The sequence below is a fragment of the Syngnathus acus genome, chromosome 16 (genome assembly GCF_901709675.1).
Source record: "Syngnathus acus chromosome 16, fSynAcu1.2, whole genome shotgun sequence".
In the NCBI taxonomy this organism is placed as follows: Eukaryota; Metazoa; Chordata; class Actinopteri; order Syngnathiformes; family Syngnathidae; genus Syngnathus; species Syngnathus acus.
In genome coordinates, this window is record NC_051101.1 from 10531994 (window position 1) to 10557781 (window position 25788).

General features: G+C 40.9%; 1 protein-coding gene and 1 non-coding gene across 3 annotated transcripts in view; one reads left to right on the top strand and one right to left on the bottom strand.

The window, feature by feature from the left end:
• The window catches only part of creb5b (cAMP responsive element binding protein 5b), a 36621-nt gene that overhangs the window by 8950 nt on the left and 1883 nt on the right, over window positions 1–25788 (bottom strand). The window contains exons 1-7 of one of the 2 annotated variants that reach the window (XM_037274429.1): window positions 24264–24373; window positions 18481–18551; window positions 18208–18301; window positions 17044–17165; window positions 15824–15975; window positions 7156–7282; window positions 5514–5624 (exon numbers count right to left, since the gene is read on the bottom strand). In XM_037274429.1, the coding sequence (XP_037130324.1) occupies window positions 5514–5624; window positions 7156–7282; window positions 15824–15975; window positions 17044–17165; window positions 18208–18301; window positions 18481–18534 (660 nt within the window). In that variant the 5' untranslated portion in view covers window positions 18535–18551; window positions 24264–24373. Of the gene's footprint in view, window positions 1–5513; window positions 5625–7155; window positions 7283–15823; window positions 15976–17043; window positions 17166–18207; window positions 18302–18480; window positions 18552–24263; window positions 24374–25788 lie in introns of those variants that run through there. The other variant, XM_037274430.1, reaches the window with a different exon arrangement.
• On the top strand, window positions 20496–20568 carry trnak-uuu. Its single transcript has one exon. It is a non-coding gene; the product is annotated as a tRNA-Lys (tRNA).

Consider the following 25788-nt stretch of genomic DNA (forward strand, 5'->3'; position numbering starts at 1 on the left):
TTAACCCGTGATGGAGGAAGTGCAGAGCAGGTACTGAGGGAAGAGATCATGCCGGGAGGGCTAAATCAAACCTGGTGAGGTCAAGGTGAGCACTTTTATTCGCCTTAATGGTAGAATTGGGTATTATTTGGCTACCGGTGGGCCCTGTGGCACCGCACAACAGCGCTAAAAGATAGCAAGGCATCAACATCACTGCAAAACACTTCAGAGTAAAATGTCACAAAAATGGCAAATGAGTTTCTAATTTGAAACGACATCATGTCAGTGAATCAGTGACTTGAGTAAAATGAGCATCCAAAGAAGTTTTGTTTATTATTTCTGTTTACTTTTTGTGTTATTTTTGTCAGCACATGAAAAGGGGACGAGTAGTCTTTTTATATATTATTTTTTTCTTTTTTTCTTCTTCTTTTTAATATTACTTTTTACTTTAGTTTTTTTATTTAATGTATTTTTTATGTATTGTTTAATTAAATTTTTATATTTTATATATATATATATATATATATATATATATTTTACTTTTTACATTACTTATTACTATTATATTTACTTTTTTATATATTATTTTATATTATTTAAAAAGTTTTTGTGTTGGTTATTTAGTTCGTTTTCATTGTTAAGAGTATCATTTGTTGCATCAATCCCCATCTTTTTGAAAATATTGTGTGTGGGATTTGGTCCCCGAATTCTCAACCCATCTGCGCTTTTAAAGCCGAGGGGTTTGTCTGTGTAGTCTTGCCAAGCGCTAAGAGGATCTAATTCCGCTCACTAGCCGGTACGTGCCTGCCTGCAGAACCCACTCTGCGTCCCCTTAAACTCCACACCCCCCATTAGTTGACTTTTATTAGATTTCCCTCTCGCCCAGAGAGGCAGTAACCCTCCTCTCTCATACACCCTTCTCCCCCCCCCCCGTTTTTTCTCCCTGTGCTTGCCAAGAGCTGGGGACTGTTAAACTGATTTCCTCAGGGAACAACGAGGCAGACAGTCTGATGGGAGAGCTCGACTGTAATGTCGCCCCCTCTCTCAGGTCTCGGGCCAAGTGCATAAGAGCTGGGCTGGACGGAGCTCACCTCTGGCTGGGGCATGGACACAAACTGTTCTACCGGGGGGACGGCCAGACGCACACCCATCCACCGAGGAGCGCGATCCAAAGCATGCGCTCATACGCTTAGCTGCTTCTCCACCCTGTCAACTTAATGGATGGGGTTTTGACTCGAGTCTGTTCCCGCTCATGTAAAGCAGAGCTCTCGACAAGCATCTTACGCTCACCGCTACAACCGAAGGCCGGCCTAATAATAAATCGAGCTGACAAAAGAGCAAACTGTAGTTTCCTATGTTTATAATAATAATACACACTGACATACAGAATGTCTTCATGGATCATCGGATTGCTTTTCATTTAGATGGAGCTCATAGTAAGTTAGAGACAGAGGCAAGCCATTGTCCTTTGAAAGGAAAGGAACACAAAAGGGAGGCTTTTATTGAATTTCACGGAGAGCAATTGGAGAAAAGAAAAATAAAGTGGGACTAAATGAGATCTCCTGGTGTCCAAGGAGATCAGATATTGAGCAAACTCGTCAATATTGACTTGAACGTAATCTGAGTGAAATCTCTGACCCAACAATCTTAATCCAATCACCTCTCGAGTGTGTGAGGTCTTGTTCTGTAGTTCAGGGAATCACTCATTCAACGCTTGCTGTCTGGGCTCTTTTGGGTGGGGCCGTGTGTCACTGGGTATTTGGGTTCATTGACAGTGGACTAGTCCATGGGCTGATGGCGGCTGGTTTACCCAGTCAGATCCCGTCCTATTCACAGGCCCGTGAGCAAATGGCCTTAGCATTAGCACAGCAAAAACAACATGGAGTCATCCAAAGATGAAGAGATGCAACAATCTACACACCAACACAAGTTTTTAAATATTAGGATATATAATCTATCAAATCACAATCCATTGCTTTTTTTTTTTTCCCCCAAAAATATTTTTAGCAGCTATACAACGCGGGCCGCAAAAAGTTGACAGTGGGCCGCAAATGGCCCCTGGGCCATGGTTTGAACACCCTGACCCAAATTGCTTGAATTGAGGCAATTCTTGTTCAATGATTTTGTCTTTTTTTATTGTTCTCCAGAAAAAAAAAAAAAATTCTTTTATTAATCAATCAAAATTGACTTGGTGACCTCAAGTAAAAATATTAAAACTTACCCAGTAATGTTTTATATTAAAACGCAACCCCTGGGGAAAAAAAAACATTTCCATTCTTAGCTTCGGAGAAAACGTTTCAAAATCTTGGATCAGATTGTGAATGACTTCAGCGTTTTCAGCTACGATTGTGCACATTGTCACGAGCTCCATTCAACGAGCGGCCCGTCATCATAAAAACAACACACCAAGAGACAGTATGTCTCTCGGTCAGAAAAAAAAAAAAAAAAAAACACAGTGGGAGCAGTGTGAGAACCCCCCCTGCTCCATTTCCCTGGTCTGAGTCCAACACTGATAAACTCACAGCTCCCTCACCTCAATGGTGAAAGAAACAATTGTGGTATAGTCATCATTTGTAACTATATGTGTGTCCTCTGTCAAGTCTCCATGTTGGTTAACCACACAAAACTGCACATCAGTGATTATATGCAAATGGTTTGTTGTAGTCCGGTTAGTCCACAAATGTTTTTGGACTTCCAGGGACAATGACTGCCAGTGGAATGAGAGTGAGTCATTTTTTGTGCACGTGGTACACACACCCTGACACAAATATATACAGCACACGTTCACTGGCCGCGGATTCAGCTGCGCTCATAGTTCACCGTCCCGCTCCGATGACATCACGCTCCGACAATGTTGCCATTCATACAGATGTTGCTTACAAAACCTGGAGTTCCACTTGTGTGTGGGTGTTAGCTTAGCCTGAGGTGTTCCACAGCGGGGCTAACAAATGCAATCCTGCACTATAATTGTTTAACTCAAAGTAAATGACTTCATCCTAAAACAATTATAAGTGTGTGAAATGTGACACATAAACACATGCTGTATTTGGCTGAGAATATTTACAAAATGTTCTCACACTTATTATTAGCGGAAAAAAAAACTCTTTATGCTTGTCAATTTGAGAATTTAACACTACGGGCTGTGTCGACGAAATAAAAAAGCGGCTTTAGTCTGGTTGAAAACTTTTGATTATGGGTTCTCGTGTGTGCTATGAAATATCTCTTTAAGAGACGAGGATTTTTTTTTTTTCCGCCTCGGCGGAGTAAAAAGGAGCACATTTAGAACATGCCAGGAATTATGTCATCTATCGGTCGTGCGCCAGCTCCGCAGCCAAGAGCGCTGCAGTGGAGCAACATATAGTATTGTTTACCTCGTTAAAAACTCGACGCCTAGCTTGATGCTTGGTGACACGTTTATTGTCCTTAGTAACAATGTAAACAATATTTAATTGGAAGCTAATAAATAACACATTTTTCAAACATTAAAAACACTTGGCTGTCTGAAATTGGCAGGCGAGCGCAACGGAGGAAATCACAGAGCTTATTTGAAAGGAACACACACACACACAAAAAAAAACCAATATGTTTTGGAAATGAACGCGCTAACATGAGCCGGTATTCATTTTGTTCGGGACAAGCCCGATCAGAGAAACGAAGCAGGAAAAAGTCCATCTTTACCTGCCTGTGTGTTTGTTATTGTGCGGAGATGATGAAACAGATTTGGCTGAGCTCTCGTGTGCATGTGTGAGTGAGCGCTCACGAGGCCCTGTGGAGAACGGGCTCTGTACGCTGATGTAATGCATTGGCCGGCACGCTGTGGAACTTGGCCTCATCCCTATTTCCTTCACACTACGAGGGTCAACGATCCCACAACCTCCAGCCCACAACACGCAGCGTTCTGTTCCCTAGGCCACAACAGAACAGAACACAACCACACCCGGCGTGTCGAGCACCCGGCGCTCCGTACAAAAATCACTTGTAGCGAAACTAATAAAACAAATCTAGGGTCGGAACAAAGATGGCCGCCACAGAGTACAAACATAGAGCGTGATACGAGTCCCCAAGGGGGCCACAGCAGTCTTTTGGCTCATTAACTATTTACACCAGAGACAGGCCTCCCTGCTGCTCTGGCTCACCACAAAATCAATTAGCCGTCATTAGCCCCCCAAGCTCTGGAGCAGCAGTGGGCTTTTTTTTTTTTTTTTTCCTAAATCTGCACCAGGGGCCTCCAGAATATCAAACAAGTCCTTTCAAGTGGGGAATTATAGCAATTTCCCCGTGTTTGCCGTCTCGGAATATCAATGTCTGTCACTTTTTCAACTGGCCGTCTATCTATTTCCCGTATGTCTATCAAAGTCCCACTCGATCCCAGTTCCTTGCTTTAATAGTGTAAACTTTGGTGGGAGCGAGTGCACCCCATGGGTGTGGGGTTACAGTGTGGAGATTTCCCATTGGCGGAACGTCAACACGGTCGGGGTAATGCGATTAGAGCCGGATCGAGAAACGTCGCAGGGGACACATGGGCCTGATCACGCCGCGGTTATCCGATAGCGAAGCCGTATTTATCGACCCGGCCCGGGCGCGGATATTATGGAATTTAACTTCTTTGCTTATGAAACACATACTAAAGATGGTGGCCCTCGATAGCACAATTGCACCCGCTTCTTCCGTCCCGCAATCAGGGAAATCCATCAGTTGCGTTCCGAGGGAAGAGAATCTGGAGCGATCCGCTTTTTTTTTTGGTGCCTCGCGCGTCTGGATGGCAAACGAAAGCGGTGGCCTGTAGCCACTTAGTGACTGCATATGTTTATGGAAGGCCCAATGGAGCATTTACAATTCAATTACAAAGATAGGAGGAGTACAAAAAGCAGTAAGATGTGTCTGGATGACAGCCAGAGGAGAGATAAGCCTAATACAGCAATATTGTGTTACCCCCGCTATGTTACCATAGGAACCGTTGAGGAGATTCAAAAGACCGCAAAGACGATCAATCTTGAGAGAGCAGGAGGAAGAGGGAGAATTAAATGCCCTGGGAATGCTCCTGCGCTCCTCTATCAGAGCAATAACTCTTCCAATGACCTCCACTACTCTCTTTCCTTTCTCCGTCCACTCCAGAAAAGTCGGCGGCCATTTTGAAAGCACGCTATTTATCACTCAGAGTTCCTATTTTTTTTCTGACTCTAGCATAAAGGTATATATGCAAATTAATTTCAGTCTATGTAACTTCCTAACACGAAGTATGACATCATGTGACTTTTCCCTTGCCTGTGTGAAACTAGCGCTAACAAGTTGCAGGATCTCCAGAACAAGTTCTGTACATTTCGATATACATCGAACGGGACAGCTGTGCCACAACTACATAAAGAAGCCTTTCTTTTCAGTCTCGAGCCTCTGCGCTGCGCTGGCAGCTTTGATTACACACCCAAATGATGAAATCCACACAGGCCCTGCTTGGCAGAGCTGAGTGGAAAAGAAAAGCTGGCACGCTTTTAAGCGTATGCGCTCATAAATGTGCGCATATATACAGTACTCACCAGTTTGGCCTCTGAGTGCATGGAGGGAATGTGCGCCGAGGAACACGGGCTGTTGTGGGCGGGACCTTGCATAGCCATCATGTTGGCCCCCATGGACATTTGTCTCTCCATCTGACAACACAACGGCAACAGTGAGTCAATAAATCCTGAATAGCAGCGCCAAAAAAAAAAAAAAAAGCAAGAAGGGTGAGATGAGAGACAACCAGAGGGTGATTTCACATGACAGTCTCCCCCTCCGCACAACTTTGTGATGATAACAGCGGCTGACCCAAAAACAGGAAGCTGCAATGGTGAGACTTAACACAGGAAGAAGGTAAAACAAGGGTGTGCGTACTGATAGTTGCGAGGGCGGCGAGGGTCTGTCGGGGTCGAGATTGCATTGGAATTGTGGTAAGCGGCACCTGTCAGTGAAATCAGCTGAGCGACGAGCGTACGAGCAAAGAAGGCGCCTTTGTGTGAGTGCATGCATGCAGAAATGTGCGAGCTCCTGCAACTTCACAGCTGCTAACTCTGGGTGGGGGGTGGGGTGTTAGTGGTGAGGTGCCCCTCCCCATACAGGACCCCCCCCCCCCAATGGTGAACCTGACACAACTTTAATTGCACTAAGTGTGTTTTGTGTAAAAATATAACCCTAACCTGCAGCCCTTTCCTGAACCGCCAATCTTCTCCCCCCAAAAATGGTTTAACTTTTAATTTAATAAACATTGGGAGATTTAACATAAACACGAGCTGTCTCGTGTTACAATGTGGACAAAAGTATCGGGACGCTTGGCCATACAGGAAGTGGCAACTAAAGAAAATAACGTAACTCTTCTTTTGGCATTATTTCTTTCTTTCTTTTATTATTATTATTTTTTTTATTATTTAAATAAAATCTATGTTATAATGTGGACATGGATAAAAAAAGTATTGGGCCACTTGGCCATACAGGAAGTGGCAACAAAAGAAAAATAATGTAACTCTTCTTTTGGTATCATGTTAGGATCCTGAACTCGCTCCCCCTTTCAGCGTAGCGTCCTGTTCTTGCTGTATGCTCACTGGCTCGGTTTTGCCCCTCATATTCAATGGGTTATTGGTCTGTTTTTATTCATCGCTCATTTTATTTTATTTATTATTTATTATTTATGGTTTGTGCCTTCTTGTTTTTGTTTTGTGTCGCCTACTTGTATGTCTCGTCACCGTGGGATGGAGGAAACGGAATTTCGGTTTCTTTGTGTGTCTTGACATATGAAGGGATTGACAATAAAGCTGACTTTGACTTTTTTGACTTTGATTTTTAAAAAAATCTGTTACAATGTGGACATGGGACAAAAGTATTGGGACACTACAGAAAGTGGCAACAAAAGAAAATAATGTAATTCTTCTTTTGGCATCATTTCAATCAAATCTATGTTACAGTATGGACTTGGGACAAATGTATTGGGACACTACAGGAAGTGGCAACAAAATAAAATAATGTAACTCTTCTTTTGGCATTATTTCAATCAATAACCCCAATTCGTAGATTGACTTTCTCGATAACCTTCGCTCAGTCAATTTAATGGCGACAGAGCGAATACAAAGCAATGATTCTGCGCAGTACAGTGTGTAAACGTAGCATATGTGAGGGAAACAGTGTGAGTGTGCTCCATTGTGTACTCACGGGCATCAACACGGCCGAGGAGCCAGGCATGGTGGGGTCTGGCAGCGTGCCAGCCATGGAGGCTGGCAGAGGCTGTCGCTGTCTGTTTCGTAGGTGCAGCAGCGAGGATAGAGAGCCGGGGACAGGCCTGAGAGGGAACACAACAAATTGGAATGGTCAGGGGAGGGGGAAAACGACAAATCAGATCAATAAATCAAACATTTAAAGTTTCAAGGTGAAAATTGAATAAGAACTGGATTGAGGCAAGAGTTTTTTTGTTCATAAATGTTATGAAAACAATATGCCCTAAACCGCTAACCACATTTTTATGATTTCATGGCAATCTGTTTCATTTTCCACACAGTGAGTTGCAGCAGGGCTGGCCATGTATTTATTTTTTAAATTTTTTTTTTGGTGAGTGCTGAGAGTGATGGGCATGAAGGTTACACAGGACAGCAATACATTAATGGGGAAAAAAATAGTTTTGTGACGAAAACAACAACCATGTAGTTTCAAAAAACAGTTTAGGATTAAATGCTTAAGATGTGTGGTCATCATTTTACTCAGATAGCTTTGTGACCTTTTTAACAACTGCATGCTCCAAAGTGAGGCTGCCAAAGAGCTATTGATTGCCACGTTCCCGAGGTTGATGCAGAATGCGCAAATGGCTATTTCATAACTTAAAGCCAAGCACACTCCAAGACACGCAATTCCAAACCTAGAAGAAATTATTTATAACCGAGAGCAAAGGAATTATCCAAAACATTTGTCACATTATTATGGAACGCTTCTGCATAAAGCCTTTAAAACGTGTGGTTATAACCCACAGACTATCATACTTCCTTCGATGAGTAATTACCCTTAGATGAATCATTTTCAAAGCAAACGTCTCCCCAGTGTTTTAAAATGCGATAGAAAAGTCAGGCCGCGAACGTTGAGGTATCAGGGGATGGATTACGAGTCTGCTTAAAACATCCATACTTGTTGTCCGTTGACAGATGATAAAGTTAAAGCGTTTATCACGGCGGATTATTTCCATTCATAAATGGGAAGAAGGCTTGTGGGAACATTCTTGCCGAGATTTTGAATAGAGGAGGGAAGGGTAGAATAGATAATTCACAATAATTATTAATAATAATTTAATATGTAATTGTATATCCGTATTTAATTTAATAATAATAATAATTTAAATTATTAATAATTTCACAAGGTAATTTAAAAAAAGATAATTCAGAAAAATAATTTACAATAATTATTAATAATAATTCAATATATCATTTAATATCATTTAATAATAATAATTTAAATTGTTAATAATAATTTCACAGGATATTTTTTAATATAATCAATAACTCTCAGTGTGAATTATACATCTCGTGCATCAATCAAGCTCAACTCAATATCCACAAGCATTTAGGAATAAGTGCAAACAAGCAGCATTTAGGTTAACTGTGTTCGGCAGGTTAATCAATTGACCACATCAGAGCCCGGATTATTATATTGGCAAGGTCGTGTGCAAGAGTGATGGTCACACAAAGGGGGAAGGGGGGAGCAGCAGAGCAAATGGCCCCACACCTGAATAAATACCTGTATTTTTCCAAAGCTAAATATGTGCATTTAGCCTGCAGACATTTTGGATTGCTCCGTACACACGGCACTATTACCATCCCCGACTGTGTGTCATCTTGGTCTAACATAACAATTTATCACAATCACACTCATTTAACAGCACGTATGACACCTGAGCAGCCGCTGCGTATCCAAACATTTCCACATGGGGAAAGTCATGAAAATACAATGAGCCATGTTGCTGGAGCAGAGTTTCCCAAGAGCTGAGGCAGAAATAAACTCTTGAGTTTGTGATTGTTGTGTTTTTAACTGTTTCTCTTTAGAACCATTTTTGTCCTGTATTTATAAAAAACATCTCAAATGTGTTAAAGGGAAATGGACAATGTTTATTTATGTGAAAGGATATTTTTTTGTTTTTGATGACTAACATCTGAAGTCATTTCAATTCCGATATGAAACGGAAATAATGTAAAGCCGCGCTAGAATTCTCAATTCAACTGAATTTATAAAGCACTTCAAAACAACCACAAAGTGCTTTACATTGAGCAATAAATTAAAAGCAACTATAAATGAATAACATAAAAAGAGCAAAAAGCACAAAGCGTCATGCTAAAAACGTGTTTCAAAGATGGGTGGCTTGCCTAACGTTTTTTTTTTTTTTTCTTTCCAAAGAGCGCTGTTATGGATTTATGTGCTACATTTTACGAGAACCAGTTAGGAGGCGAGCAGGAGCGTTTTGAACCAACTGGAGACACTCGATGGAGGATTTGCTGATTCCATAATAAAATGCATGACAGTGGGTATTTTTCATTAAACGTCTCTAGGGGACTGATAGTTGTTTAATGTATTGCTTTTTAAACTTAAATGAAATAAAATGGACTCAATTGAGACAGTTAAATGATCATTTAATCTACGTTCACGTTTTGCAACCCAAACTGTAAAGTCTAACTTCAATTGTTAAAAAGCAGAAATGATTGCATCATAACCGCCCCCTGACATTTGAGCAGGGGTGTGTAGACTTTTGAGTTCCAATATATTCTATGTTGCCAGCCACGAAAATGTCACTCTTCTGCGATAACATCCTGTGTAGGATTTTGGCAATTATTTTTAAGAGCATTTTACACATTGCTCCGCATTTATTCAGTTTTGGCTTAAACGTGGTTTGTATTCCGACAACAGCGCTGGTAGTGACTGCGCAAGTGTGTTTGTGTGTGTAGGTGAGTGAATAATGACAGGCTGTGGCTCCTCTGAGAGGATTGATAATAGCCTGGGCTGTGGGCCCCTTGGGAGAGCAGGTAGACACTCCACAGTCCTGACCCTGCACTCTCACATTACTGAGTGCTGGGCTCTCACACAATGTCTTTTTTTCCTCCGCAGAACCACAAAGCCTCCTCCCACCATTTTCTTCCAATCGTAATCCAATCGTCTTTATAAATATAGACGATCCATATTTACAGCTCGATTGGAACTGGTTGCTTGCGGTCCGCCTCAGCTCGAGATCTTCTAGATTAGTTAGTGGACACTGGTCTTTATAGAATGCACAATCCCCGACTCCAAGTCGTGGAGACTTCAACACAAGGGTTTTGGATGCACTCCAAAAAGGAGAGAGAGAGAGAAAGACAGAGCGAGGCGCAGGTCCACTGACTCATATCCTTCCCTCTCTGAGTACACTCCAGCTATGATGTAATGCTTTTGGCTTTTCGCCCTCCCCCCACCCTATGCCTGCCTACCCCGAGATTTGGTTCCTCCCCCCCTCTGCCGACATCCAGCCCAGCGTGGATGCTCTCGCCCCGCGCCGGGGTGAAGTCACCGAGCTCCGGGTAGACACATCGGCTAAAAACTTTCGAACGTAACCAAAACATCCCAGGGCCAAGTTCCAGACGTTCGGGAGACGGTGGTGCAGTTGCCATGGGAACCGAAGTAAACAGAGGGAGAAACAAGGGCCTCAAACAGCTTGCAGCTGCCTGGCTCTCCGAGTAAACACTACACAGGACCTGCCCCTGATTTACTGCCTTTAATCACTGGTGGGAGGAGAGTGCCATGGGGTTCGGGCTGAGGAAATAAAACCAATCTGATCAAATAAATCAGCGCTAATGGGTTAAGACACAGGCTGACTTTTATTAGCTAGCTAGTGGAGGGATGGATGCTACGATGGCGCGACGCCGCAAGAAAAGATGGGACGGATCTGGGATTGGTGGGGGTGTACGTATTTCACGGCAAAAGACAAAGTGAGTGAGTCTGGGATGAATTAGCCGCCTGTTGCTCAATCATTTTACTAGATGTGATGTGGCACCATGAGGACACCAAGGATTTGTCTCTCATCTGAAATGAAATATGATAAAAGCTTGTCTATAAATTCCACTCACCACTAAAAGAAATAAACATATTGGCAACAATTACAGATCTATTTTTTTTTGGGACGCAATTTGTCAAGGGAACTCGATAGCCGCCGGTTATGTCAAGATTCAGCTTTGCTGGGTTCTGTGTGAAAAGACAAAGACAGCGTGATAAATATTAGAAGAATCTGTTCTTCATTTTGCAGCGTCTCAGTGAGAATGAAGCTGGTGACAATTATTTCCCCAAGCGGTTCAGTTCAATCGGGTTTGGTCCTGAATGATATATTTGTTTGAACTTCCATTGGAAAGGGTGTAAAATTATATCTAAGTAGGTTTGGGTGGGCGGAGCTAGATATGATGCTGTCTGCTGATTGGTCAACAGAATTGTTGAAAGACAAAAAATAAAAAACGGATTTTAAAATGAGTTTAAAAAATGGCCCAGCGACACCGTTGATATCTTTAAAAACTAATTAAAAAATCTCAACATGAATTCTAAAATGCACCGAAGCCAAACTTGTCTTTTTATGCTCCCTCTTACACGCTCCAGTTAAGAGGCTCTTATTGATTTTAATTTCCACCTGATATATTTTGTCAATATTACGGTAGAACGCTATTCACTGATCACCGTTTTCCTTTCTGCCAAAAACATCCTGTGTCAAACCAAAACACGATAACCAGACCTCTTGAAGTTCATATCTCTCCCACTCCCACCTTCTCCTCCCCAATCCTATTGTCTCATTTTTACATCATCACTTTTCTTTTGATCGCCGTTCCCGATTCCTCTAATCGCATTTGTCCTCTGCGCAGTTCCAACATGATCTTTCTTTTCCTTTCCAAATCTCCGCTCCACTCGGCCATCTGATGCCTCTCCTGTCTGAATCCTTCATTTCCTCTCCTCCATCTACCTCCTGGCCTGTCTTCCTCTCCGCCATCCACCTCTGATCCCGCTCTTCCTCTCCTCTGTCTACCTCTGATCCCCTCTTTTCCACACTTGGCCATGCAGTGATCCCCCCCCCCCCCCTTGAGTGTGAGCTGCTTGTGCAGGAGGCTGCATGTGTGGTGGCCCCGGGGCAAGGATGACACAGCCCCGCTGGAATGAGAGGGAACAGAGCCTGGGCGTTCCTCTACAAACGCACTATTAAACGCACTGCACTACACAATGAGCTCATCTTAATTCGGCTCAGATGTACATCGGATGTTTCACCCCTTTTCTTTTTCGGCCTTTTTTTATTTTCTAATCAACTGCGCAACGTTTAATTGTACGGTGCACGCTTGAGTTTTTTTTTTTTTTGCTCAGGTTTTGTCAAGTCGGGACATGAGGACTCCTCGGGCGTTTTCTAGAGGTCTTGCTCTCCTGCACTCAGGAAAAGACCTCTTCTCTTATCTCCTTAAACAAATCATAAACACTCATGAAATATGTTTTGTTTGAATTGTCAACTCCGTGAGGTCAAAGATTATCTAGAGAACACAAAAAGCCTTGAGCGTTGTCTGGCGAAGAGACTTTCAACTTTAAAATTACAACCACGGTGAAATATTAAGATTAAATAAAGTCGAGCTGTATTTAAGACACTCGACGCCAGATTCCTTTTTGTGGGCTCGCTTGTTTTATTCGAGACATGGGAAATGTATATTTAATGTGGATTACGTTCAAAACTCATATTAAAGCTATACAGCTGCGACACACACTGACTTCAATTGTTCCGAGGAAAAGTGTCAATGTAAAAGTGACCATTTAAAAGAAAAATAATCATCCGGATCTTCGACGACATCCTAAACTCGCTGGCGTTTAAGATGATATCCGACAAAGCCACCGCAAATGTTATCCCTTACACATGTTTTGAATTACTTTGACTTCCTTTAAAGGACCGCAAATAGCTGGTGTGAAAATGATTGTGCATTAAATGCAACATGAAAACAAAATGACTTCCTATGATGCAATAATCGAGGTCGCACACAGTATCCCCATTGTAAAATTATTATAAAATAAGTTATAGGCTCAATTGTAATTAGGAATGGACAAAATATTGCCTTGATCGACTATGTGGACAATTAATTGATTAATCGAGTCGAATAAATTAGATCAATTAGAATAAAAATCTTCTTCTTCTTCTTCCTTAAGTGAGACTGAACTAACAGCGCCTCTGCTGGTTGCAGCCAATTATTGCACTCCGTTATGTCTTGTGATGTTGGAGAAAAGATGTGGCTTTTTCTGCTCTATTTGTTAATTAATCCACAAATGGAATATTAATCAAAATATCATATTTAGACGAATGGAAGCCTATCGAACATATTATTGCAAGAAAATCTCCGACTCGACTTCCTCTATAATTGCTTCAAGACATGAATAATCAAAACGGAATCCCACAAAATTGACCGAAATTCTAAAAGATCGATTTAGCAAATTATAATCATAAATTTGCTTCAATTATTATCATTACTTTTTATGATTATAATTAAAAGGTTCATAGCCCCAAAACCACACAAACAACAAAACTTTTGCTCAACTCTTGACTGTTGTCTAAAACAACACATTTGGATGACATCAACCGTTCGGGGAAACACATCTCCTTTACAAATAGAACAAATAAATGGCCACTCAATTCACTCAGTTTCATTAAAGCTAATTGTGCTACGTAATGGAAACAACTGGACTAAGACCCTCTCGGGAGCCAAAGCGGAATAATGTCATTCGAAAGGTCTTGTGCCTACACCCATCTCCGAGCACATCCCCTGTTATGAGTTAAAAAAAAAAAAAAATGGAGGTCTGCACCGAATGTTGTATCTCACGCTTGACTAGTAACGTCCGACATATTTAACTTTGACATAACTCAGTCGCAAATGTTTACAACTGAAAAGCATTTAAATGGATTTTTCTTTGTATGATAATGAAAGTCGTGGCTTTCTTATTCCCGCTTTTTTTTTTAACACTGGTTTGTGTCAGCGTGACTCCCCGAAGACCGTTTTTAGGGACACGGGAAAAAGAGAAAGGCGAGGAAATAGGAGGGAGAGCAAAAAGGAGTCCTCAGGTTTCACAGCTGCAGGCCCAGCTCAAGTCGAAAGTAAATGGACTTGAGGAAAGCCAATCCTAATTGATTCCAAGCCTCAAAGCTCTTTAGTAAACATTGTGGAGCAATGAAAATGACTTGTTATCCTAATTCATTGGATGCTCGCGTTGTGTGTTCAACAAAGCTCAAGAACAATTCAAGGAAGTTAAATGATGATGACTAGGACAGATTTTTTTTTTTTTTTTAGCAAAATAACCTCTGCTGAGCCACAAAGAATAAAAGTTTACAGGCCTTCGACGTTTGCTTGAAAACCTATCAATCCTAAATAAGGAAAAGTCGTTATTGTATGTAAAGGTATTTTAAATACAGGTTTTTTTTTCATCATAGAACCTCAGAGGATGAACTATAAAAACATCATAGATGGGGAAAATTTGATATTTGCCAACAGTAATTACCAACGCATGGGTCCAACTAAGAATTTGAGCCAACGTGAGTAAAAAAAAAAAAAAAGGCATTTAAGACTAAATATTCAGGAAAATCCCAGTCCCAAAAAAATCACAATTGAATGTGTGAGCAGTAAAGAGGTAAAAATTCTTTTAAGTTTTTAATGACAGGTAAAGTCAGGTGAAGCAGATCCCGCAACGTCTAGGTTACCGACCGTGATTGCCGCTGCACCTCCAAAGCGGATGAAATTCCATCCCCCTGTCCGTCCTTGACAAACAGCCCGACGGCATGTCAGTCAGGCTTATAGTGATGGGCCTCCCATCCAATATTCACAAGCTTCTCGAGCTGTAAATCTACTCAGGATAACCTCGACGCAGCATGGGCCCAACACTGAGACATCTCAATGTCTGGCTTTCCACAAGGCCTGGTTTAAAGTAACACAGAATTGGCACGAGTCTGAAGGTGGTTGGGGTCGAGGGATAGGCGGACTGAAAGTCGTCACTGCCACCATATAAGTTGCTTTATGCTTTTATCTGGCAAGGGACCGTATTTGGGAATGTAAGTGAAGGTGAACCTTGCACACTTTTGTATGTGGTGACATTTTCTCAGTTAGGCAGCAAATAAAATTTCAATCTATGAAAAATGTGGGAAAAATGTGACTTGATGATGATGTATCATCCATGATGAAATGTAATTGTAGTAGTCAGAGAGCATTAAAAATATATATAATAATAATAAAATGATAAATATAATAAATAAAATGAAAAAATAAAATAAATTGTAGTGTCAGAGAGTTTCAAAATAAAATAAAAGACCTTAGTTGAAAAAGCCTCAAAGGAGAATTATTTTTTTTTTTTACAATTGTGTGACAATATGAAGTGAATTGGAATGACATCGACACTCAGGAACGGAATGTGTTCCGCCTTTGAGGTTCCCCTATACTTCATTCCACATTCCAGGTATCATTTCACACCTATGGCACGCTAGCCCAAAACTCCCAGACAACCACGCCGCGAGAGCTGTCATTCTCCCGCAATCTTAGAACATGAAATGTTAAACCACTGTTAAAGCGGACACTACTGAAAACTTCAACAGTGACTTCATCTTCGGTATTTTCTGCTTAGGGACAATACGGAATGAAGAGCAAAAACCAAAAGTAACAAAACACTACCATTACCTCAGAGACCAACGTTTGACAATCGGCATCAAAACAAAGAAGACAGGTCGAGCCTGTCGAGATACCCGCCAATAGTTGCACCGTTTGTATGTGTTTCCTTTCCAATTTCCTTTGCAACGTTCCTAATTAAATGTGAGGTTGATTACATTCCGACTCACCCAATCTGTCTGTTGGTGGATGGAGCCTGAGTGATGACGGAGCTGGACTGAGGAGAGGGCAGCGCCTGCTGGATCACTATGCTGGTGTCGTGGTTGCCCATTCTCGAGTGGGCCTGCTGGTGTTGGCCCCCTTGGCCGTGTAGAGAGATGTTCTGAAAATCCAAAGACTGGGTTATGTAAATCTGTTTTTGAAATGAGTCATTTTTCATGTCACATTCTTTCAATGCTATCATTTGTTGAATTGTGTATATTTTGCTTGCTGAGGCTCGCCCCCCTGCTGACTTGGCACAAACTCCCGTCATAAAGCATCCAAATTGGGGAGGCTAGACGTGGCTGACCCGGGCACAGACAAGATCTACTTGGACAACATCCTTAGGTAGAACTTGCACCACACATTTTTCCAGACAAGCTGATTAGATAAGAAATGTGTCTTGTGATGATTTGACAAGTAGCACTGCATCATCGTCTTCATCTACAAAGCGTGCTGTATGATGATATGTTTATTGGAACTGTCCAAAGGACGCTTGGAAACTTTGCAAGATGGAGGACTCGCTCACAAGTTGACGTTTTATTTGATGTTCCAGGTGACGAACTCAATCTCTCATCTCCTCACCTGGGTTGGATGACAAATCTCCACCTGCTAGCCAGGTCTGTCAATGTCAACAAGACATACCACAAAAGACACCTGGGGGGGTTCCAAGCCCATTTTGGCCACCCCATAGCGCCGCCAGTGCCCAGGAAAGACAAAATCCTGTAGCTAAAGAAGAAACTGTAGATCCCTCGCTTTGTGTTCCTGTCAACTGTAGGACCTTGTATAGACAGGTGTGCTCCTTTTCCAAATCATCTCCAATCAGATTTGCCTCGGAAGAACTCCAATTCAGCTGTAGAAACATTCTGATGATGATGGGTGGAAACAGGAAGCACGTGAGCTCAATTTAGAGATTCAGGGCAAAGGCTGTGAATACTTATGGACTTTTTTTTTTTAAATACACTCCAAAAAAATTAGGGGTGATGTGTGTGGTAAAAAAAATAAAGTTAATCCATTTGTAACAAGAAAAGTGGAAAGACGCATTGTTCTTTTCTAACCTACAACTGCTTGCGGTGGAAAAGTGATATGATTGATGAGATAGGAAGTCCTCAGCACCTGACCTGACCCCTGTCAGAGAGCATGTGGCTTCAGGTTCACCTGTTTTAACCCCGGGCTTCCATTTCCGTAGTACCTGTTTGGAGTCTTCTTCTTCCTGGGCCTTGCAGAACTCTTGCTCGATGGAGCAGTCGAGCTCGCTGAACAGTCCCACCTCCTCGCAGTTCTTCAGGAAGCGTGTTGGCGTTGGCGTCTGGTCTGTAGATCAAGTATGATCATGTGGTTATTTTTTGGACTTTGTTTGTAAGAATGCTTTTTGTTGAACATTTAATTCCATCAAATGGTTTCGCTATTTACTTTGGTTGCGGGGTGACGTGACGTTTGCTCCATTCGAGTAACTGCTTGAAAAACAAAAAAGCACATTACTATAATGTGCTTGGTATTATTTTTAGGAAAACGTGACAATTTGATGAGGAAGTGGAGCCGCTTCTCCTGGACAGCATGGGCTGATAAAGTACAGATCTCAGCCACCATGCGGGGGTCTCATTTGTTGAGGGCGCTCAAAAAGCTGTGCTAGTCAACTTGGCTTTGTGGGGGGTTCGCACAGATCAGGTTTCAGACAGTTGAGGGTGATTTTAGGATCAGGGTTGTTTCAAAGGCTAAAAGCATAGCTCACAGTCTGTTTATCTACTTTCAGGAGACCAAGGCTTGTTTCACTCTGACTTGCATGCTGACCTATGAACCCTAAATGAGTTATTTTGCTCACCACATTTTTTTTTTTCTTGGAGGCTAATAGTGCTTGAAAGAAAAACGAGAGTGGAGTTGATGATAAGACCTGGTGAAATGATTTATTCATTTAATATATTAATTTAAATATTTTCACACGGCTTATGATGCTGGAGAGTAGCAAATGGATACTTTCAATTAAAGCGTTTCTTAGGGAAAATAATGCAAGCCTGAGAGCTAAGGTTAGAAATAAATTAAAAAAAATTTTTTTTTTTTAAATAAATAAAATTGAAAATATAAATATATATAAATAAAAATAAAATATAATATAACTAAATAAATATAAATAAATATAATAAAATATAACATAATAAAACAAACATTCAGAATTGCCTTGACATAACTGAAATTAGCATATCTATTTCTTAGAAACCTTTCCAGAAGATCAACTGAGTGCATAGACATTCAATAAACAAAATTGTCCCAGTCAGACGTTAGCATCTCTTGGGCTAGCCGCGTGCGCGTCACAAGACTGTAAACAAGGCGCGTGGTGAAGATCACAGTCGTAACTCACCTGATAACAAGTTGTCATTCTTTATGGAAGGAAACTTAAGGGTCATCTCATGTTTGTGTCGATGTATCATCAGATGGTCTTCAGTGGGGAAGCGCTGAACACAACATGCATCAATACAAAGATGAATCAAAAGCATTTCAAAGATTCTGAGATCTTTTTACGGCCGTTCTTGAGTCCCTCCTTGATATGCAAGACAGTAACCTCCCTCCTCAGTCGACCTCTGCGTCCTCTTCATATTACACACATGAACACACACTGTCTTGACACACTAACCTGAGAACAGCCAGGAGCGTTGCAAACATACGGCCTTTCCGGGTCTGAGTTCATCACAACTTCTCATAAAACTAAAAAAAAAAAGGGACAAAAAGAGGAAAATAAAGAGAGGAAGTCAGTGAGTGAGTCACGCAGGTTTTCACAGAAGTATCCTACTGGGAAAAATATAGTCATTTTGTGGCATAAAATTATATTGCACCTGTAGCAGCTGCAAGGTAATTTTGGTAATAAACGACGTCTGCTCACGTTTCACTTTAAATTATGTGAAAGTAATGGGTTGCGGTTTTCAAGGGCTGAAAACGATGGATTTAGCCAAATCTCCTCTTGGGACACCTGACAAACAAAGCTCGTACAGAATTTCGGGGGCAGACCACATCTGCTGGTTAGGGGAAAATTGTTTTCACCTCAATTGTTTCTGTAATTTTGCAATTAGAGAGAAACGAGACAAATTGGTTAAGACGCTCAAATGTCGTTTTAGGTTTGAGGGATTCTAACTTTGAGTTTCATCATAAAGGAGTCATTTTAGTGTCAGATTTATTCAGTCGGGTCTTATGACAAGAAAGATGTGATGTGGCAGAGCAGTACAGCATGAGAAAGCATAAAATGCAAACTTGTTCCTGAATTCAGGCAATGGCCTTGATGCTAATGTTAGCTGCTAATGTTTATTCAGCAACTTTTGGCTTTGGCACTTATCAAACTTTGTATTTGTATTGTATGATTTGACATTTAAGGTTAATATTTTCGAGCAAGGATTTAAAATTAAAACATTACATCTTACAGCCAGCCGTAAATTCTGGCAGTGGGTTTGATGCTAACGTTAGCTGCTAACGTTTAGTCAACAACTGGCAAGCTGCCTTATGGCTTCGTCACTTGTTATCAAAATTTGAGTATTATATAATTCAAGGTTACAAAGGTAGTCCTAACACGAGATTTACTTGATTTTTTAAAATCCTCATTTAATATATTTGGGCTTTTTTAATCGTTCAAATATGGAAAGGTTGTTAATAATACTCCAAACTTCTTTTTACACTTTTATGACAGATATTAAAATTTGACTTAAAGCATTGCCTGTTAATTGGGTTATTTTTCACATTGGCGTCTGGCATTAATTATTTTTTTTGGCAATATTTCCTGTGGGGAAAAATTGTTTTGAAATCCAAACAAACTGGAGGTTGACCAACTTTCTGGGACAGAGTGTGCTCACCCTTGGAGCTGCAACTATATTGAAGCATTACATTTATTGAGCAGAGCAACCACACAATTTAGAGGCACACTGAAGCACCTGAGGAAGAATTGGGAGGGTTTAATACCTCGCTCAAGGGAACATTACTCACTCTGACCCTGTCATATCCTGTTTGGAATTCAAGATGATAAAATAAAGAAAGCAAAAAAATGGAGATTTATTTGTTTTTGCCAGGTGCTGCAAACTGTAAAATCTGACTGAAGTCATGGATGGCCAAGTTTCATGCCACGCTAAAATACAAACAAATGCAGGATATTTTTTTAAAAAGAGCATGTGTCATATATTCCATTTAAAGAAAATAATAAACAAAAAAACCCACGAAAAAATTATAGGTCTGCAAATTCTGTGACTGGCTCATCCCTCTTTTCACTTATAGTTATTGGAATGTAGACATGGCAACGACACAAACGAGACATTCGGAATCCATCTAAAAATGCATTCATGGTTGCGCATCAGAGGGGGGGAAAAAAAAAAAAACACATCAAAACATTTTAACGGCTACTCAAGATCGATCCAAGGCCGAATATGCGGCGGTTTAAAGGCTCAGAGCCCGGAGTGCGTTTAGGAAAACACAACCTTGACTCAGTGTTGCAAATGCAAAACTACAAACAGGGATTGACTACCTGTCTCGCTTGCAAAGTCCAGCGTTTGATTAACCAATCTAACGCTCAACCTTGTTGGCGAGATGAGCGCTACATGGAAGTCAAGGACATTTGGAAGATGAAGTGCAGTCGTGAGAATAGATTTTTTAACACCATAACCATTCATAAGAGCCTGGATAGCTCAGTCGGTAGAGCATCAGACTTTTAATCTGAGGGTCCAGGGTTCAAGTCCCTGTTCAGGCGAAGAATTTTTTAAGCAATAGTGGTTCAGAAACTTGAGATCCATGGTTATATATTGCACTTCAAATTCAAAATATGAGCAATACCGTATTATACATTACATGTAAGAAGCACTGGCGGAGCTAGAGGGGGGCCACGCAGGGGCACTGGCTCCCTCTTGAAATATCCTTGGACCACACAACTGACTTTTGTATTTCCCAATTTTTTCCCACATTTCTCCCATTTTCCATATGGAACATATAATGCTTTTTTTGGGAGATTTTTTTGGTCTCTTATTTATCTGTTGACCTGCACACCACCATTCTTATAACAGTCCTAACAAGACATCGCTGCACTTTTGAAGTTACCCTTCGCCAGATGCAGGCTGTAATGTGTAATCTAATAATAAGGCGCATCTAATTATCTGACCGGGGAATGTTGTGTCTAAAAATCTATCTCAAAACGTACGACAGTCGCTGAGTTCCGTGTAAAAACCAAATGCTGTGTTTTCTGTTACAGCTCTGATGTGGTCATTTTATTTCATACAAGAGGCTATTGAAACATATGGGATGCTATAAAAGAATTCCTCCTTACTAAATTTGTCATTTATTCCACTTAACATGTTTATGATTATTTTTACCTTTGGGTAAGTTTAACTGGGCACTCAGATGTAAACTACTTCAATGTGTCTTTTTCATGGCTACAGACTTATTTCCTCAAGCACAGTCAAAACACTCAAATATTGTGTTATGCTAAGCAGCACTGTTTTGCCAACAAGCCGGGCTTCACGAACAAGGTCTGGACAGGGTCTCGCTGTCAGAGACCAACGAGGCCCAGTTCTCGCTTGCTGTCACCAGGTCACCGTGGGCCCCTGAAAACTCAGCTGGTCCACTTTGACACAACAAACAAAATATGAAGCCGCACTGGATGAAAAATGGCGACTTTCATGCGGCTTTCCGTTGTCGCTTGTTCCGTGTCAAAAATATCGTCCCGGGTGAAAAATACGTCGTTCTGCATTTCAAATAGATCCAAATTCAAACCATATGAGGTGGGGGGGAAAAAGGCGGAATCATTAATTCTGTAAATGACCCAATCACTTTCACACTTCTCATAATCAGTCCTTAAATATCCTTTCCTTGGAAAGGCCACTTGGCTCTAATTTGATATAGATGTTTAACTTCAGCAAAGGAAATTTGGTTACGCTTTACATTAACTATAACCCGATGTGTGCGCAGGGGAAGGATTAAGGGTGTGGAGTTCAATTTCAAGAAGAAGTAAGGGAATGAATTCTCCAGGTTGAGTGCATATTTGAATTTCAACAGCACATCAAGGGAATGAGTGGCGGGCGAGGGGGGGGGGGGGGCGAAAAGGCGTACGGGGTTAAAGCAAGCGAAAACATGCACAGCAATTCAAACCTCCAGCTCCCCACAGCCTGGGCCTTTGACAGTACAGGTTCAAGGTGGGATCACCACAGTCCCTCAGGCAGGGGGGGGGGGGGGGGGTGCATGGACCACCTCGACAATGTATGCAAGCGCACTCAATCCATTTTAAAGCGGCGTTTCTTAATCGCAGCACCGTGACAGATTATCAGATGTGCCGTGGGAAATTATCTAATTTCAACTCAAGTGGTTCGCAAAATGACATCTGTGTTCATTTTTCGATGCCAGAAACTTCTAGTGACAGGTAGACCAATTAAATGCTCTTCCACTCGATGTCATAATTAACCGCTCTATGCACTTGGTGAGACATCTTTGTGTGATGCTGTGCCAAGGAAATTTTTTTCCCCTAAAATTGTTGGAAAATATTGCTTTTAAGGGATGTTTGTTTATGAATGACTGAGGAAAATTGTTGACTGGACCGTGACTGATTTTATAGATTTAAGCCAAAATTAGGAGAGGCTGGTTTCACCTTGACCAGATGTAGCAACCATCACGAAAGAAATGGAAATGCAGGTTGTCTTTCACATGCAGCTGGATAATCAACAAGTTGATTTGGAATATGGTAAGAATTAGGTCCGCATTAAGCACATAAGCATAGTTAGCTACATAAGTGACATTTTCAAATGTGGAGACAAGGATGAGGTAAAGTGTTGAAGAGAATTGGGTGAAAACTTTTACAAAGTTAACAAATTTACTAAAAGCTACAGTTGATCAAAAATGGTCTTATCTGCCCCCGGATTTGGAAAAACAACATTGGCGTGCATTCTTCCATTTGCAGCAACTTGTGTTTGTGTTTAAGTCCCGCCTTCTTCCACAGAGTTACGCCTCAGATCTTGTTTACATGCACATTACATAGTTTACATTTACATTAGCACATATAGTGTCCCGTAATTTAACGATACAATTATTTTTTATTGGTGTTTTATTTCATCTGAATTAATTTCAGGCCCTATTTTGAATATAAAGTTTTTTTCTAAATTAATCTGTGGCTATAAAATTGTGTGGAAAAGTAAAAAAGTTTTTTTAAGAGGCTAACTCAGGTCATTATTGTCGCACATATGTCAATTTATTAAAAGTTAATTTCATACCTGTTTTTTGAGGGGGTGAATAAAACCAAGTTGCATGCATTACAATTAAGAGGCAATCATAACATTACAAATGACATAACTAATTATACATAATGTATTACAGTAACCTACAGGTGTTTAAATACAACAAAAAGAGTCAATACCATCAAGTTTCCAAAGTGTCACTGATTCAATTACACCCTCCAGCAACACCTTTAAAAAAAAAAACAGCCATCCCCTGTTGCCACTAACATTATGTTTACATTGATGGATTAAAAACACAAAACCCATTTCAGGTAGAGTTTGCCCATAAACAATAAAAGAACATTACTCTTATGAAAAGCATTGATGTTATGTCAGTCAAAGCCTCTCCATTAAGTTTGATCTGATTTTATAGGAGTATGCATGTATGCAACGTCATCCATACACTGTACCCTTAAATGTGCTGAATAAATAATAGAATCATCAATCTTAAAGCTTTTATACGGGGCGTTTGATTACTATAAATAATTAAAGGCGACACACTGGCTAATGGTGCAAGCCTACATAATCATTTATCAACATTCACAGCAGCATGCATTGGGACACAAGTAGTTATTGATAGCGTGTCACATAAACATCATGACAGTGGTGAGCAATCAAATAATTGGAGCGTGTAAATTGCGTGTTTTTTTTTTTTTTAAAAACCGCGTCAGCACAAGTAAGCCTCGTCAGCATCAAATATCGACTTATCTGCAAAATGACGTCATGGTGTGGATGAATTGATTGCAACAACGAGGAAGTCTGTTTTTTTTAAGAGGAGAACATTGAATAGAGATTATGTGGTCGCTTTGCTGTGGTGGGCTGCAGCGCGCGCACCGCACACCGGCTCGGAGCTGGCTGCCTATCCCGAGATGGGACAAGCGAAGAGAAAACTATCCCAGCCCGGTGGATCCAATATAATGATAAACACCCTGTGCAATCATCTATCTTGAGATATTCCATCGAGCATGCGATAATTTGTGTGGACTTCAAACTTAACGGTGAACACCCAAGTGACATGTCACGGCGCCAGCATCGTGACACTTAATCACAAGCAACGTGCATCAACGAAAGAAATCCTAAACAAGCGTGTCACGACAAAACAAGCTGTTGCATTCAAAAGTAGCAATGATGGTGTCAAAATAAACTACAGCGTGCGTCCCACTGCGAGTCTTTTTTTTTTCCAACTTACCAAACAAGTGTAGAAAACGCGAAGCGGCCACTCAGAAGAAACCACGTTGGACTGAGAAAAGATTACAATACGATCTATTTAGAGAAGCATAACGTCACCCCGGGGGTGACGTCACGTGGGATTCCTGAAGTTCTAAATCATTGCGGTCCGCTTGGAGGCGGTGCGAGGATGGGCGGAGTTTGCAAGTGCACACACCAGGAGGATGGACCAGGGGCGGTGTACTGCATGCATGGGGGCCGGGTGTGGGGTGTGGTCCAAAACTGGAGCTCCGGCCACGGTCAATTAAGTAGACTGCAAATAGTGGCACTGGACCTGGACTAAACATCCATTACGTCCTTTAGAATGAATAAAAACAACACACTGTCAATTTAAAGCAAAAGCAACTCATATTGCAAACTCATATAAGTCTCATACTCCCCCAAGCTGTCCTCAAGTCTTTATGGTTTTAAACTACGACCCATCCAAAAGTTTTTTATGGCCTGTAATAAGAGTGCATTTATGTGTCTGAAGGTACAATCTACGCTAATGCACCCAATAGGGCTAATTATTGGGTTCCGACTCTTTGTACCACTGCCAAAAAAGCTCCACGTTTGCTCCCAGTCTGTTGAAGCCAATTCTCAAGGGTACAAAAAGCAAAAGGCCTGCACAGTGTAAATTCTGAAGCGCTATTGTGTATGAGCAAGTAGAGACCTTTGCAAATCTTGCAAGACTTCAACTCTGAAGTATGGAAATTGGTACGGTTGCTGGCAAAAAGCCAGTCCACTTTCAATCATTGTCGAAGTGCCCTTGATTAGGCACCGATCCCCAAAATCACAGCTTTCCTGGATTCCTCCTCCTTGTGGCTCCGATTATTCATGTGTAGATTCCATGTGTTGATGGAAAAAATATGGGAGAAATTAAGTTTTCCCCAAGGTGAAAATGAGGACTAGGGAGACACGTACCAATTTTGACATCTTAACAGATTTGTTTTAAACATGACCGAATCCACGCATGATGAGGGGAAAGTTTTAGTCTTGAGTTTTATCATTTATATTTTATAATTCTATGCAATGAATTGATAAATCAATCAATAAATTATTCTGTATTATTCTATAAATTATTATAATATAAATAAATAAAAATATACATAAATTATATTATTCTAAAAATTTTCTTCATCACCTACGAAGGAAATTAATTCATCTTTTTAACTCAATAAAATTAATTTTACTAATCGTACGTAATGTTAATGCTCTGAACTTCAGTTTTAATACAAATATTGCATTCAGGAGTAATTGTCATCGAGATGGTCAAGATGGATGTTTTTGTTTCTTGAGTATCAGTGGCTGGTATCGGCACCTTCCATGAGTACCCGATACCGATAGGAGCAGAAAAGTCACCCATCTCTACAAAATAATAATAATAATAGTCCTGCAGATATTTTCCATCACGTCTTTCACTTCACACCACCTGGCAGCGACAGTTGTTCCACTCCCCTGTTTTAATGTGCGCCTTTTTCCGCATGTAAGAGATTTAAAGGACTTCT